We start from the raw sequence: 17,342 nt of genomic DNA, 5'->3' as shown, positions 1-17,342 counted from the left end.
AGAAAATAAGGAGAGGCCAAGATGATGGCAGACAGATCAACCTGCTAGAAATTATGAGCAATTAGAATAAAAATTTCTAATTTAAATCTTCACATAATAATCTGCCAAAAAAGTTTTAATTTACTCTTCAGGAATTATTACTTTTCAGCATTTATGCCTATACTAGCCATCTGTTCTGCTCAGAGTCAGTAATATAACCTCAGCTGATATACTATGATGCTTTGGCAATTTGTCTAACACATTTGACTACTGAGTTGGCTATTTCAGTTTTCATTTCATGACACAACATGTCTGTAGATGTTATGTTCAGAAGCTTTATATAGGAGCAGTTGCTGAGAGGAATTTCTATGGTATACATGTATCATATAACTTTATCATTGGGACTACTGTATGCCCTTTACCTTATGTAGCTATGTGGCTATAGACATTAACATGAGAGAAGGTATGCTGTATTGCCACATATCAGTACAATACCGCAGAGTTAACATATCACAAAATGTGCACACACCACACCCTGTTGATCTCAAACATCCTCCCTAAAGCCTGACTGTAACTTAGGCTCAAACTATGAACAGAACTAAATGTGAAAGTCATATACAGAAATACTAACAGATCTGACTGGACTGAGAGCCTGTACAGAGAAAAAACGCGGCACCACTGGGGTCCGTTTGCAATCACTTCATGTAGCTCTGCAGCAGACAAGAGTGGGGACAGAGAGATAAGCAAGCAAAGAAAAGTACTGCATGTAGGAGGAAGACTGACGTGAACAAGACAAAAACACTTGCACTTTCAGTTTATTACAGCAAAAATAAACCTGAGGTTTAGGCTGTGTGCAGATTGTATGGTGATAGATCAGTATAAAGGAGTGGTAGCACTAAGGACAACACAAGACAGCAAATATCCCAACCTGTTATTTCCACCATTTTACTCCCCTTTCATCTCTCTCTTTATCTCAATTAGTAGAATGTGACATTGTCAAATTAGATCACATCTCGTTGATGAGACATGACAGGTTATGAAGTGTTCAACAAGAGTGTCAGGGATTGTCTGTGTTTTCCACTGTCTCAATCCCCTTTGCTCAAACAACATTTTGTAATAGAATTTTATTGATTCATTTGTAGCGACTCCGGAAAATTTTGCCTAAGGTTTATATTAGTAGTGGCTTTAAGCTGCCTCACACCTTTCTTATACAGCAACTCTATTGAAATCCAATAGCCTCTTTCTTGCCTTGCCAAACTCTCTCTTATAGGCTGTGTCAATTCCCTTCTCCTCTCTTGCTCCCATCTTTTTTTTCTTCTCGCCCCTTTTAACCTACCTTTTCTATAAGCTGGATCCTGGGGGCATAGAAGAAAGAGTGGAAGAAAGGGGGACAGGAGTGGTCGAACACACAACTCAATTATACATCAAAGCACTTATGTTGGGGACACCACAGAAGGGGGAACCGAGAAGGAGGTGGAGAGGAAGACTGTTGGGATCAAAAGGGGTTTCACTTGGATGAGGAGGGACCTTGGTGACCGGTGCTGGTTATCAGCGTTGGGGATTACAGGGAAAACAGACTTTGCTTACTTAAGGGGAAGAATGGAGAAGGAATATTGACGCTTCTCTTTCTTTCTGACAAATGTCCAATAACATGAAAGACTACAACACCAAAGAGTCTCATCTCACCAAAGAACATCTCAACTACCTTTCCATCCATTGGTTGGCAAATTGAACAAACTTAAAATCCTACCAATTTACCTGCAGCTGATTATAGAATTACAAACTCTGTATGTTCTGCTGTTTTTCCTGAGGAAAGGTGAGGCTACCACCAAGATAATGGGTTAAATTACTTTCATATTTTTTCTAACATGAATTTGCTTTACTTAAAACCTTAATTTCTGCTGAACTAATTTCCTGTTTTTCCTATTTCTTAAGCATTAGAATTAATCCTGAAACCTACCCTGATCTAAAAAAAAACACCATAGTAAGATAGTTGGGTTGGAAACAAGAGAAACATGTAGACCAATTTAAGTGAAAGCTCTGAGGCAATTTTTCCACAGGACAGGAACGACATCAAAAACATCACACTGCAGTGTAATTTATATCTGAAAAATACATAAATCATCAAATGTCATTATGTTGTCAAAAATAACAAAATATCAGAACATGATACTTCATACACTGCTTCTTTCAGGGAGGGAGAGAATCAAATCTCAGTCCCTGCAATGACAGAAACATTCCTGTGCACTCATTGCCTCTTTACGTTGAACTGCGTATTGAAAGATTCAGTTAGAAAAGGCAAAACTATACTTAAAGTTGAAAGCAGGAGAAAAAAAAACTCTTGGCAGCCTGTTAAACTACCAGAGTCGTCTTGTGCAAAGCTGACAAAGAGGAGAAGCGGTTCAAAATGCAAAGGGTTAAATCCCTGGGGGACATGAGTGTCATCATCTGCCCATGAGATTCTGATTCTTCTTGGTATGTGTGGAGAATAGTTAATAAAAACAAGAATCCTCTATGGACCTTGCGGTTCAGTATTTTCCTGGGACAGAACGACCAGTATCGCCACCCTCGATCCTCTCTGCTAGTTGGGCTCTTAGGCTGGTTTGTTCTATTCAAGGAAATGCCAAAGATGACACTGCAACATCAGACTGACTAGACTGACAACCTGAAAATGAAGCACAGATTTTACAAAGATGGGCTGTAAGTTGAAGCTTAAACATCTGTTTGTCACCTTAATTAGTCTGAGAGTTGTTGTGGTTGTCATGTATGCCTGCTGTAGCTCTGTAAAACCTGGGATCTGAGGTGTAAATTGAACAAAAGTGGAAAAAAAAACCCAAACAAAACACACATTTTAACAATAAGCACTGCTTTTAAATACCAAATGAGTCCAATTCACTTGAGCTTTCTACAGAGGAGAATAAAAGGTATGAGTCAAGTAAATCATATTTTAAACATACAGCGAGCTTTTGTATATGTAGGGTTCATTGTATATAAAACAATGAGCCCTAACACTATGTTGTTATTATTATAGTGGACTGCACATTGAAAAATACCAACAGGAAGAGGGAAAACTCTAGATTGCAACAATATTTCTTTTCCTGTTCACCTTTCTTCTACACTTCTCTGTAATGCATAATTTTTCTTTAATGCCTCTCTCCCTACCGTCTCAATTGGAAGTGACAGCCAAAACAGATTTGAGCAAATTGGAAAGGCTATAAAACTCTATTAAGGAAAATCTAGCCACGGTCAGAGGAACAGTGAGGGGGGAAAAAAACAGACAGAATGGGGAGGAAGGTGCATACTGAGACGCAGGAGAAGACAGAAGGAAAGAATCGTTGAGGAATTTGCATAATGTCAAATGGAGCCCTGGTGAGGTTGAAGGCACGACTTGTAGCTGAACAAATTTTTTTTCCCCACATATTAATTACTTCCCTCTTTCAACAGAATATTCTTCCCATAACCATGGTATCACACACACAGCAAGAAGCCCTCAGAGTTAGCGGCCTGCCTTTGCTCCTCTGTCTGTCCCACAGACAAGTAAACATAAACACAAACACGAGCATCTGTAAAATATGGAGGGACTGACAAGATGCACAACTGTCTTCCATGTTAGCAAAACCTTGTCGGAACTCATAGTCGTGCCAAGTGAGTGTTAGAGGGAAGGAGAGCGCTACAGGCAGGGTGGGGGTAGGGATGGAGGTTTGGGACACACACACTTGAAAGAAAGGGAGAGAGGGAACGACAGGTTGATTTATTCAAAGAGTGAGGACTGGGTGAATCAAACTTTAATGGCTTTGGGGAGTCCAAGCCGTTCTCTCTTCCCCTTCAATCTTGCCCCTCTCACTCTGTCTTTCCTTGTGCTCCCACCTTAGCCCCCCCCCGCCAAAGAAATACACTTTTCAGTGGTCACTCACAAACACAAGCCCTCCCTTTTTTTGACAGACAAATCTGCACCCATCTCTGCATAGCACGTGAATCAAGGTGCTCTTCATGCTCAGTGGGATAAAGTAAATGACAGAAACATAAAGAGAGGAAGAGGATGTGATTTACCTTCATGAGTGGCAGCGTACGTGATGCCCAGGCAGTATTTGTTGCGTTAAGCCCTGGACTGGAAAGGATGCGTGGAGAAATTGTTCTGCAGGCCTGACATCCTCTCTGACAACTAAACTTAAACGGCCATTTGCCCTGAAAGGCTTACTGAAGTCTACAAATGAATCATCATTCATTCACTCCTTTAAAAATGCACGGTCCACACATGAAAGCAGGCTTGCATATAATGAATATCTGCATATGGAACCCCCTCAACACACACACCCACACATCCCCACACACACACACAAAACAAACCCATCAGTGAAATGCAGAAACTAAAATTAGGGCACTGTTTCTGCTTGAAATATGTGAACAAACAGCTGGTAAAACATCCTGGGCCTGTATATAAACTGGCCATATGTAGTCCATTTGCAATAGATAAAAAAATGGAAGAATTAGTGTAGGAGTCAGATTAGCATGTAGAGGATGTTGTGCTATGTTCTAATCAGTGCTGTCAGACATAATCATATGGGCAGATGGAAAAAAAAATCTAAAAAAAAAAAGCTATGTTCAACAGTTTACTGTTCCAACACTTTCTAAAAGACTTCGAAAGCTTCTCTTAATCCCACCCAAAACTGATGAAAATTCTTCAATAAGGGTACTTTTTCTTAGAAACCATACTGTTTGCTTAGAATTGAGTCCTAAGCACCAAACTATGTAGGAGAAAGTTATAAATGGAGCCTGAGGTGAGTAAAATATTGACTGCCTCCATTTAACCTTCTCAGTTTATCCATCTTTTCTTTCCTTCTGCCTAAATCCCTCCATCCCTCCCTATGGGGCTCAGGGTCTTAGTGTCAGGCAGAATTCTCTTTGAGGCCTGTGCCTGTCAACCAGCTACCACTCAGCTCAGTAACCACTAGATTCAATTACACTACAGGACAGACCAGGAGAGATGATACTGAAATCATTATAGGATAAATCCAGCTTCTTGGAGGCAGCGAGTGCATTTCTGTGTGTTTAGTGGTTCATAAAGAAACTGTTTGTTGGCTTGTGTGCATTATAATATGTGTTGGTTGACTGTAGGAGCTAAGTCACAAATATTTTATAGCTATAATTCAGATAATCAAAATAAATGTATTCCGCTATAAATTTGGAAATTTGGAAAGACAGTCCTCCATATGCTATATACAGTCTTTTTAGAGCTAAAATATTCGTTTGATACCAAGTAAACAAATTACCTTCCAGTGTTGTAACCTGCTAAGATACAGGTCAGAAGGCGATAAAGGATTTCAGCTTTCAGAAGTGAACAAAGGCAAAGAAGAAAGGAACATAACAGATTCATCTATGTTCCACCTGACAGCGACAGAGGGCACATCAAATAGCAGGTGCCTCTGTTTTGCTGCCAGAGCCCACATAAAGCACTAAACAGCTCATTCACAGGCGTAATAGGAGCTCTCAAACACCCTCTGCCAATATTATCTATAATATGAGTGCATTTGTGTGTGTGTGTGTGTGTGCGTGCAATGCTGTCATGCTAATCAACTCAAAATTGTCTGGAGGAAGTAGCAGCCAAAAGTTAGGGGCTAACATGATGCGGGTTTGAATTTCACTCCTCTACAAAACTCTTATCCTATCGCACATGCTACACAAACATACACCAATCAATCAAAAACATTACAAGAAAGGAGCTAAGACACTTGTTCTGGGTAGTATGCCACAATAATCTTACTGAACAGCAGTTACTTGTGATTGTCTTAATATTAATAAATAACCACAGGTTTCCGATGAGAATTCCTGTCATTATACATCTATTCTAGAATACCTTTTCTTAAAAATAACCCAAATACAAAAACTCAGATGAGACTGAAGGGCCTTTCTTTTTTATAGATGTTTGACTTTCACCTAAGGGGTTCCTGCCACGGGCAACCCTACTCTACACCATCAGCCGTAGTTCATCTGAGCTTACTGTAGGTTAGAGAGGGACACTGAGATATGGCTGATAGAAAATAGAGGCTGAGGAGGGATTTGTTCACCTGCCTGACATACCTGAGAGACAGTAAACAGATAAAGTTTGGATATCTATCAGTTGGAGCCTCTTGCCTGTCTGCCTGTTTGCCAATTCATTTAATCCATCTATGTGCCGCATTACAGCGCCGGTCTGAAGTCTACTGTACAATCTTGTGCGCATCATTACTGCATTATCGAAAGGCAGGTTTCCACCGCACTGCGTATCTACTATAGGGATGAATGTGAGCATTGGCAAGAGGATGAAAAAGAGATGGAATTTAAATTCTGAAATGCAATACATGGGGGGGACAAAAAAAACCCCAAAACAAAACACAAACTTGAACAAACTCATACCTTTCTAAGGTGATGGGAAACTAAGAAGGGATAATATCTATAGCATAAACTATGAATAAATATATGTGAGGTGAAAGTGTGTGTTTACATGTGTAGGACAGATGAAAGAAACAGAACAAGAACAAGAGAATACTGTGTTTGTGGTCAGGGGCAGCCGATGAAACCGCAGGAGATGGCACACACCAGGCACAGTTAGAGAAGTTGTTAGTGTTGGCATTTGATATTATCACAGCAGCACTGACAGAAAGACTGACTCCCAGTGGGGGAGTGTGAGGGCCAGGCAGCTGGGGGAGGTGTGTGAAAGTGTTTCTGGGGAGGGCTGTTCTTTAACCGTGGATGGTCCCACGACGGCTCAGACAGCAGCTCTGTACTCAACAGATGCACACTTGGCAAAAACATTTTGAGTTTGTCATTTGAGGTCTTGCTGTATAGAGGACTACCTGTCGCGCTTAGGGAATGTGAAAAACACTTCTCAGTATGTCGTAGGCTCACTCTATCATCTCATCCAATAATGGATCTGGGTTGTGGCCCATCTGCTGTTCTATCAAAACATTATTTCGGGTGATAGTCGTCGCTCTCTGTATCCAGTCTCTGCTGCTGGCTGCTTGAGAGTGTGGATGCTGTAAATCTGGCCAGCTCATTAGCACTGACAGAGGGAATGCTAGCAGCCCACCTGCTCCCCTTCACCCTCTTTATGGCTCTACAAATTAAAACGACATTTACACACACTCTCTCCCCGCTCTCCCTACTGCACTGCTCACCTTGCCATTCACACTGCTTCATCTGCTCACTGCTGAGCTGTGTCAGACCCACCTCAATTTAACTCCTCCCCTAACTATTCTTCTCTTTCAACAACCCTTGAGCTCTTTGTGTTGCTTTCTTTTGGCTTCTGTCAGTCTGTTTCGTGTTCGGTGTCACTTTGCCTCTGTTAAATCTCATCATTTGAATCCTTTGTCTTTCTGCCATCATTCCTCTTTTACTGTTACCACTCTGTCATCCTTCACATCCATCACCCTTTCCCATCTTTTTCCCTGTGCACTAAAGTTCAGCAGCACTACCTAGTAGTGCTGATGGTACTCTAACCCGCGGTTACTGTGGCATGTCCAGTGAGTGACAGCATGATGGATTGATGTCGCAGCATGTTTGCTTCCCCCACTAGAGGTCAGTTAGTGTCACAAAGGTAATGAGGCCATAAAAATGCAGATAACAAAAGTTGTGGGGAAACAAGATAAGGTGGAGAAAAGGGTACAGTGAGGAAGAAGCCGACTCCTCAATGAGCACCGTTCCCAAATCTCCCACAGGCTTTGTGTGGAAGTGGAAGGCTTTAATGAAGAGCTTCCTTGTACAGATTGGACTGTGTGCTGCACTGTTATTGCAACACACGGTCATAAAAATATGAATGAATCTGTAGCGTCCCATTTATAAAGTAAGGCACACAAACAAATAAATTCATTGAGATTTGGGATAAACACATCCCACCTGAATTAGTCTGACACTGTGCCCACATACACAGGGTTTGCATATTTTATCATGATGTTATGTCTTATTGTTACAGGCTTCAGTTATTTCTAGTGTAAAGAATTGCTGCTGAATTAGACTCACTTCTGTGTCTAGTGTTGGAAAGAAGCTGATCTATTACCACATCCCATTGCCTCAAATAAAAAAGCTTAAATTTTGTAAGCACTAGGAGGGCAGGACTGACATAAGCAGTAATTCACTGAGCGATGCAAGGGAACTAACAATATGTGAGCGACTGAGGGTCAAACACAGCTCTGTTTAATGGTTTTCCGTAGGCTAAACTGAAGCCTTTTGTTTGCAGAGCTTGGAAAGTCTGTATGTGGACTTTAAGTGAGTCCCACACAACTGAGCAGTGGCTGCACTGGCCTGAGAGAACCCTCCCTGGTGGGCGGTCTAAACAGCCTCGTCCAAACAGTCCTTCTTTCTGCCATTTATTTGCCTGACTTTACGGATTGGGAAGAGAAAAAGCCAGTGGCTTTGAAGATTTGGTGAAGACTCAGAAAGGGGTATGTGCTCAATATAAACACAACAAGATATGTGGATGTGGATGTGTGTGTGTGTGTGTGTGTGTGTGTGTGTGTATGTGTGCTTGTGTGGATTTCAGCCCCTGTTTGAAGTCCTCCGCTCCACTCTGGCAATTACTTCATATCAAGGAATTAGATGAGGGAGAGGGCAAAGAGGAGAGAGAACGATGGAAAGAAGTGTGAGCTGCAGAGGGAGGTATAAGATTCAGAGAAAGGACAGAGAAGCAAGAGAAACGGAGAGGAGAAAAGAGATTGAGGTCTCCACTGCAGTGAGTGTTTTTCTTTCCTGTAAAGGAGGCAGTGCACACTCTCTTAACCATGAGCTAGAAGACAACTCCTCAAATCGTGGGAAGATCACAGGTGCGGAAAAACACAGCCATTTCCAGGGCAGCAGAGACCAAAAAGGGCTATGAATAGCTGATGATCACCATACGTAGCCACCATGCGGTTACTACTATTTGAGCAGTCATAAGGCTGAGGTGAATTTCATACATGTTTTCTTACTTTCTGCAAAATTCCAGATGCACATCTTTGTTGCCCAAAGTTTTTCTGCTGGCATCATTGTTTTGATTTACATAAACCTACAAATTACAAGCAATTGTCCTACATATGATGAATTTTCATTTTCTTTAAATTCTCTGCTGGAACACGTTGGGCAAGTTTTATTAAAAGTGAATCACAACCTCTGATTTACATGTTATTATTGCTGCTACTGTGGATGCAATAAGTTAATAAGTTGAATAACCGTGTGTCATTCTTACCTCTGGGATATGGACGGTGTAAGGCTGCCCATGGAAGGTTGGTGCATTATCGTTCACGTCTCCAATCTGGATGTTTACTGTGTCTTTGACCACCTAAGGGAGGAAACACCCAGGTAGGACTGTTTCAAAGCCACCTCCACTCGTTATTTGACAGAGAATGCAGTCACTGAAAATGTGTATTAGCACCACCGAGCCAAGATTCAGAGTGAAAGAAAACAGGACAAGTGTGTGACAGATTACCCGCGGGGGAGTGTAGGTTGAACGTCAGTATGTTTCAGCAACTAAACTGTGTGGAGTGAGACAGGTGTCAGGATGATTACATGCGAGAAAGAGAGAAATAAGGGTGAGAATGAAAGCGAGAGACTGAAAGAGAGATGGATTGAGAGAGAAGGTCTCTATGAGACATGTGGTCAGGCTATAACCAGGTGTCAGTGTGTGACGGGAGGTGTCATAACTGTGATCACAGTGCAGATCTGTCTCTTACCTCTTGAATGTCACTCACGTAGAATTCGACCTGCATCTCTGACTTGGTCTGGCGGAGACAGAGACACATATCAGCACAAAGTTTGCATGAACATGTAGTGCGGAGGAGCAGAGCAGAATGGCAAAACAAGACATAGAAATGCCACTCTGAACTCACAGCCCTTTCTTCTTCATCTCTCTGCACTGAAGAGTATTTCATTTTTCACTGGTCTTTCATCATTTGATAATTTACATTCTGTGTTATTTTTAAAATTGTCCTGAGTGCCTTTTCCTGTTTACAGTGCATTTGCTTTGGTAATATGTAAGCGTGTGCAGCAGTTTGTTGGTATGTGTGTGTGTTTGTTTGGTGTTCTTACTTCTCGGTCGAGCTGCTGTCGAAGCCAGACCACGCCAGTGTCTTGGTTCACTGAAAAATACCTCATGGCCTCTTCTCCTGAAACCCCGTACACGAGGGGCTCCCCCTCAGGATCAGTTGCCTTCAGCTGGGCCACTGAGGAACCTGCCAGACAAAGAGTCAAAGGTCAGAGGTCACACAGTATCAAAGGTCAAGGTGTATAACAGCCTTTTCAATTGGCTATGTGACCTTCCATTAATGATTTTTTAAAAGCAACAGATTTAAGAGAGTTAACATGAATACTGAGTATTCACTCAAAGGCAGTTTTTTCATCTGGTCCCACTACTCTCAGTGAGCCACATAAAAGGATATATAAGTCAAATAAAAAACACATTATTGAGCCTCTTAAACAGAATAATTTGTATTGGATAACATTTTCTTTCTGTCCATTCAAATGTCACTGTTAGAATGTGGCTGGTTCTTAGATTACTTAGGTGACATGACAGTATTTAGCTACCCAGAATTCACTGGAAATCATCTGTCATGTAAGTGTGTGAATATTACCCTTTAAATACACACACACTGCAGTAAATGTTAACAGAGCATGAAGACGTTGTCAGAGGCTATAACTTCTTTTTTTATTTTTTTACTTGTGAGTTACTTTTGATAAACCTTGTCTTTTAGATGCAGGGAAATGCACTGAAAAAGAGAGAGATCATAACCACAACAACATACACTTAAAGAATGACAGTGTACCACCCACCAGGTTCAGAGGGTACACTTTCAGGTTAAGGATAAAGAAGACATAAAAACACAAATTCACAGCGCATACAAACACAACAGCATGTGTAAGGGAAGACGAGCAGAGGGTTTTTAACTGGAGCTGCAGTGGCTCTCAGGCTCCATTCATCACCGACACTAGAGCTCAGACGGGCTGGCTAATCAAAGGCAGAGGTGAAGTGCCATCAGGCGGGCTAATCCACCATGCTGGACAGATGTGTCGAGAAGGGCAAGGCTGAGGTTAGGAGCGGCATAGAGGACAGCAACAAGACCCAGAGACCCACAGGGACGAGGCTCATTACAGGCCAGGGTAAAACTGCTTGAGCAGTGTATTGTAATGGACTGAGGGTAGGGAGAGCTATGACTGTTCACACACACTGGACATTATGAATATGTATTATGTTCTCTTTGCCATCCACAGAAGACACTGTCCATGGTGCTGAACTATCCTGGCGGTCCTCAAAGGCAGCTTGAAAACTTGTGTATCACTAAATAGCTCATTCTCTCTTGTTCCATTGATTCTCACAACCTTTTCCCATTTGATGTCCAAAAATGTACTGAAGTTAACAATAGTCAGTACAAAGCTGTGCAGTGATTCAGTGTGAAGAGGTTCTGAGTTTGTTCAAGTTACTTCACTTTCCTCCCACGCTCACTGACGCATGGAACAGAAGACATGGAAAATCTCAAATGTCAAGGTGAAAATGACTGGTAGACACACATTCAAAAGCATGCTGACACCTGTATTTCCAGAGGTGTGAATATCATTTTTAATATATTTGTCTATCTGTGTGTTTGCCCTGTGATGCTGATCTCATGAAACGTATGGTGGAACAGGCTTCAGCTGCACCTTTCACCCTCAATGGAAATAAGAATGTGCTGAAGACAAGCACATGGATCAGACAATAAATACACAGATCACAGACACATGCAACAATTGCATGTACACACACACACACACACACACACACACACACACACACACACACACACACACACACACACACACAGGCGCTCATCCTCTCTCCCTCCCTGCAGGTACTCGGTCGGACAATAGAGGTGAAGCCAAACTAAATCAAGGCTGTCACTTGCGCACCAAACTGCTTAACACAACGACCAATTAGGCTTCACAATCACACACCCCTCTCGTTTTATTAATACACCCCATTTTCCTATGAAAGGGTGGCAAAAATGACTAATTAATATAACGATTTATGAACCCCTCTCATCGCGTCTAATGAGATTTATGCAAATTCAGCTGCTTTCAATATGAGTTATAATTTGGTTGAAGACGGTGCAAATTAAGCATTTTACCTCATGCTCATCAATAATAACTGATTTTTTTTCCTCCTCCTTCCGGCCCTCTCGACTGTGGAGGAATTGTCTGCTCCATGTGGGTAGACATACACTCCAGTGAAGGATAACAAATGGCCATTTGAGACTAAGACTCTGCACGAGAGCCACGGTCCTGTGGAAGATTTACTCCTACTCTGGCAAAGAGAGACAAACTAAGACCAACTCATCAAGAATATGGGTTAGATTCTCTGCTCAGATCAAGAGAAAGTATGCAGTATGCAGAGCTGGCACATGTCCTGCACTGGATACTAGATTATCTACACCTCCACTGAACCAGAGTGCGATTGTATACTATTAGATAAAGATTTGGTACTGCACTATATGTATGAATTCACTTTAATTTCTCATTTTCTCAGACTAAATGAGTTCAGGTTTTATTTTATTCATCAGTTTTTCAATCTGCCCCAAGTTACACAAATTAACAGAGTAAAATGGATGCAATTATGTAAAGAAATTATGAGGGAGAATTTACTTTGTCCTTGAAGATGGAAATGTCCAAAGTATCAATCAACTTTGGCATTGCTGTTTGCAAAGACAAGACACTATATCTGTGTATTTTGGAGAATCTTTGGAGAAGAGTCAAGTTAAAACTATGCTTTCACATCTATATATCTATAGGTGTATGTTTATGCGAGTCAGTTTAGTTTTTTGTTTGTTTAAATGACAAAGATTAAATGTCAGGTCAATTCATTTTAAGTTAAAGGTGTTATATGTAAGTTTTTCCATTTGCTACATAGCCATCATTAGCAATACGAGCTGTTTACCTATCAGTCTAAAAGAAATGTTGCAAGTTCAGCATCAAACTTACTTCTTTTACTGGCCTAGAGCTGTCTCCAGTGGTGGGAAGCAATGGTAACGCTTGTTTTGCTTCTATTTCTATTGCTTCTTTTCTTCTGAAGTCAGCATGATAACGAGCGAGCCTTTCTCCATCCCGTCCTGTCTCATAATACTACTTTTGCGATAGTGAGTTATTGTGTGCCCTCAGTTCAGCATGAGAGGATGAATAAGTAGCGGGTGTATGCTAACCTCTAGTCTTGTAAACACAACAATAGCTGAAGCTCCTGGTAAGTAAACAGCTGTTAATACTAACACTGGCTATGTAGTGACAGTAAAAAGTCACGTTCAAAACCTCTAAGACTCAATCTAACCCTACAGTTAAAGTCAGGATTAGGGTTTGCGGAACATTTAAGGTTAGAATAAAGGTAAGGGCACAAAGTGCTGAGGGTCAAGGTTCAGTTAGAGCACTGCTGTAATCACAAACATTACTCACAAGCATTGCATAGTGTGTGTGTGTGTGTGTGTGTGTGCGTGTATAGCGTAGGTATCCTTCTAGTGCTTATCTGTAACTCCGTGGCACCAAGCCCTTTCCCCTGACAAATGATGCTATTTAGGAGCAAGTGATGCCAGTATTACTGTTATGAATGATACAGTGCACATTAACATTGCCCCTCCCCTTCTCCTCTACTCTGCAACACTGCTCTCATGACAAGAGCGATGGGCTGGAGGAATCATCTCTCTACCTCACCTTTCTCGCTCCTATTGTACCCTGTACCTCTTACTCCCTCCGCAAGCTCAAATACTGAATCCCTGATTTTTGCATTTGTATTCAAACAGTAAAGTGAAACCAGAATGACGAAGGCAGAGGACAAGCACATGACCCCATCTGGGCACCAAACCTGAACACCTGCCTACCATACTGGCCTGGTGGAATTGGAGATATGTGTATCCTGTGAGTGAAAGCCTACAGGACTAAGATACCAGTTATTTAAAGATAAATAAAAGAAAACTTTCCAAGTATTTATGAAGCTCAAATAAACATAATCTTGATTATTTAACTGGAGGAAGCAGATAAACACACACATATATATATATATATATATATATATATATATATATATATATATATATATATATATATACTCACAATATATATATATATATATATATATATATGAGCCAAAAGTCTGAAACATGTAAAGCATAGCAGAATTAGAGTACATTTTAAAACACAGGAAAAGCGGAGGGTGCAAAGGAGGTGAGATTTGTTGAAGAAAGTTCCCAATGCCATTAGCACTTCTGCTAAAGTTAGAGCAGGACTTCTGCATTAAGACAAAGTATTGTTGCTTTACTGTGGCAGAGCTGAACAACACACTGCTGTACAACACACAAAATGACAAAGCCTGGAGAGGCTGAAGACTGAAAGTGAGGAGGAGAGGAAGAAAAGTAGGAAGATTTGCCAGCCTATACAGAGCAGCAGCCACATGTTTTACTCAGCCCAACCTTTTAGGAAAGGCAAGGGGGCCAGTGGGGGCGCTAAATCAGCTGCTGGAGGACATCAATCCCTGCCGGATCAATAGGAGTCGCGCGTGTTAGACGAGGACTAGGCTCGGCCCTGCCCTGGGGCCTCGGGCTTGAGAAAGAAAAGGGGCTATAGGCCAAAGCCCTGTTCATTATGTTGGTGACATCTCCAGACCTCTCGTTCATCTGAGCGCTGATTCAGTGAGACGGGCATTGTCAGGACTGCAATTTCAGGCATGTTGTGAATTATAGCTTTGAATTTTATGGTACACAGAGGCTTAATGGGCATACGGGCAATGTTCAGTATGCTGTCTATCAAAGCAGCGGCAGACAAAAGAAAAGATGAAACCACCTCAAGACAAAGACTGACTGTGGCGGACAGGGCAGAGAGAATCTTGATCTTTACCTGCTCTGTATAAATACTTGATGAATTGTCTTGAGGCAGGGCTCAAGCCTCAGGGTTGAAGTCATGCAATGAGTAGGCTGATGAGTCAGTACGATGCCACTCATGTTACCACACTGTCTATCTACTGACAGAGAGAGCCTTCAAACACATCAGCAATGCCAGGCTGAAGTCATGCTACCACACATCAATCACTCCCACACAGGCAAATACTGTCTTCTGCTAACTGGCAGCATGAGCTCATTCAGTACAGTGTCTGTATTTTGTTTCCTACTTTTATAGTGCAGCATTTGTCACTTTATGGATTAGCATGTGAAGAGAAATTGAACAGTATACTCTGTGGTGAGGTGCAGTAATGGAAAGCCTTCACATCTGTCACACAGATGAATTGTGATTATGAGACTGTGACTCTAAGCTACAATGCTGTATACTTTTCAGCATCATATCCATTAGGTCTGGGATAACAGGCGCAGTGCTAAAGAGCGAGCACAGAAAAACACGTCCTGCTAATTGACTGTGTGCCATTATAACAAAATGGGTCTGTTTCTTGCACACCACTATTACGGAAAGTGAGCGTGTGTGTTGGCATCTGTTTAAATCCCTGCACTGAAAGATCGATATAGTCATAAACTGGTAGACAATGGTGCACACTCATGCAGAACTGCCACTTTACTTTTGTTAAAATGAGAAACAGCAATATAGCTGTTAACTGTGGTCATTACAGGGAAAACACCAAAATATGAGCGTCGGATTTAACTTAAACTATTAAGATACAAGGTGGGAGTGAACTTTACTCGCCCATTGATGGCTGAAGAGTGGAACTTATACAACGGATGTCTGTATTGATCAGACAGAATGCAGCTCTGAGCCAAAATCCTCTGCAGTCATACCGATGTACGGGCCCAACTGTTACTGTCAATGTGGCTCATATGAAGCTCTTTGAGGGTAATTTATGAGTCAGATTCCATCGGGGATTTAAGTCACTCTTTCAGGCTCATCCTTTTAAGAGATCTCTTGGGTGCACACGCATTAACTTCCACCCTCACTTCCAGTCAAACACACAATAAATTAAACTTTATTCTCTTCCTTTAGAAATAAGATGGAAATGAGTTGAAATCATCTCATCGCTGCTTTCTCTGCCCAAGGTGCTGTGTGCTGCGTTAATGTCTAGAGAACCTGATTGTTTCTGGGGAATCCAGTTGGAAGTGGGGGGAGAAAAAAAATAAAAAAAAACAAACAGCAGATCTACCTGGAATGACAATTGTGTGGTAGCTAGAAACTGAGTGATAGGACCTCTATTTCCATACAAAGAGAGGTGTATGTGTTCAGGGGGCATCTTTAATAGCTGAAAAGAGGATGCATGCAGATAGTTTATTTCTCTGTAGAATGAAGACAGCCATGAAGAGTGACAGTAAAGCTTTTTTCCCCAGGGAGGTCAGTTAGACAGCTAGCAATAAAAAAAAAAGGATGAAAAGAAAGAAAAAGTTCTGATTATGTTTGCAAGCCTTTGTTCCACAAATAAACAAATGCCACACATTTTCAAATTGGCACAACTGCTGCAGATGAGTACAATTTACTTAATAAATAATGGGTGCAAATTGCAACTAGAGTTCTTCAAAGGAGGTTATATTTGTCTGTTAGAAAAAGCTAATTTGTCACACAGAAATCCTTACATTTTAATAGCTCCTTTGAAACAAGACATTTACCATTTTCTATCTCATTTTCCTCTCATTTACCCTTTATTTTTCACTGGCCTTCTCTCCTTTATGTGTTTGTATGCATGAGTGTGTGTGTGCGTGCACATGTGTGTTTGTGACATCAATAACTGCAATGGGGAAAAGAGCCGAAGACAAATAGTGCCTGGGGTCTGGCTTTAAGTGACTCCTGTGTTTCAACAACACACACCATGAGAGTCCTTGGGAGGCTGTGTATTAATCCAACAGATTTATGACTAAATCTGTCACGGATGGGAGGAGAACACCCTATGTCTTTCCTTTAGCCATTCCGGAGAGAAATACACACCACGCAGACCACACATCCCGTGTGTGTGTGTGTACGTTTGTGTGCATGTAAACACGGCTTTTAAGTAAACAGACCCCACTTCTATATATTCAGAAACAGAGTACAGACATTTATAAGGTGTGGAAAAACACTGATACATGTTGGCAGACACAGACATACAAACTTGTAATTACATATGCACACATTTCCTGAAGGTCATCCAGTATGTATGGAAGCCCAGGGAGGACTATATTAAAGTTATAATGTAAACTTGAAAATGGAAATGCAATTCCACATATGTGTTATTTGAGTAAAAGTCAAAATAAAACTGCAATAATCCAATTTGCATTTTAATGTTCACATACGCATGGGCGTTCTATGACCAATTAGAGTGAAAATGGAAAAGCTGTTTGACATTTTATTTTCAGAGTTGTACCCTGCTGTACAGTGGAAAATATTCAAATCCAATAAGGGACACAGCGCCCCCCATCTACAGCATTTACACTTACACATCA

The 17,342-nt window shown here is 41.3% G+C and overlaps 1 protein-coding gene across 3 annotated transcripts in view; it reads right to left on the bottom strand.

Annotated features, from left to right (window-relative positions):
- Positions 1 to 17,342, bottom strand: part of cdh23 (cadherin-related 23) — a 142,739-nt gene that overhangs the window by 105,234 nt on the left and 20,163 nt on the right. For all 3 annotated transcript variants that reach the window (XM_041050657.1, XM_041050658.1, XM_041050656.1), the window contains 3 exons: positions 10,015 to 10,157; positions 9,660 to 9,707; positions 9,176 to 9,268 (listed from right to left, as the gene is read on the bottom strand). In XM_041050657.1, the coding sequence (XP_040906591.1) occupies positions 9,176 to 9,268; positions 9,660 to 9,707; positions 10,015 to 10,157 (284 nt within the window). The remainder of the gene's footprint in view (positions 1 to 9,175; positions 9,269 to 9,659; positions 9,708 to 10,014; positions 10,158 to 17,342) is intronic.

The sequence above is a fragment of the Toxotes jaculatrix genome, chromosome 11 (assembly GCF_017976425.1).
Source record: "Toxotes jaculatrix isolate fToxJac2 chromosome 11, fToxJac2.pri, whole genome shotgun sequence".
Taxonomy (NCBI): Eukaryota; Metazoa; Chordata; class Actinopteri; family Toxotidae; genus Toxotes; species Toxotes jaculatrix.
The sequence above is the reverse complement of the archived record's forward strand: the minus strand, read 5'-3'. Positions and strand labels throughout refer to the sequence as shown.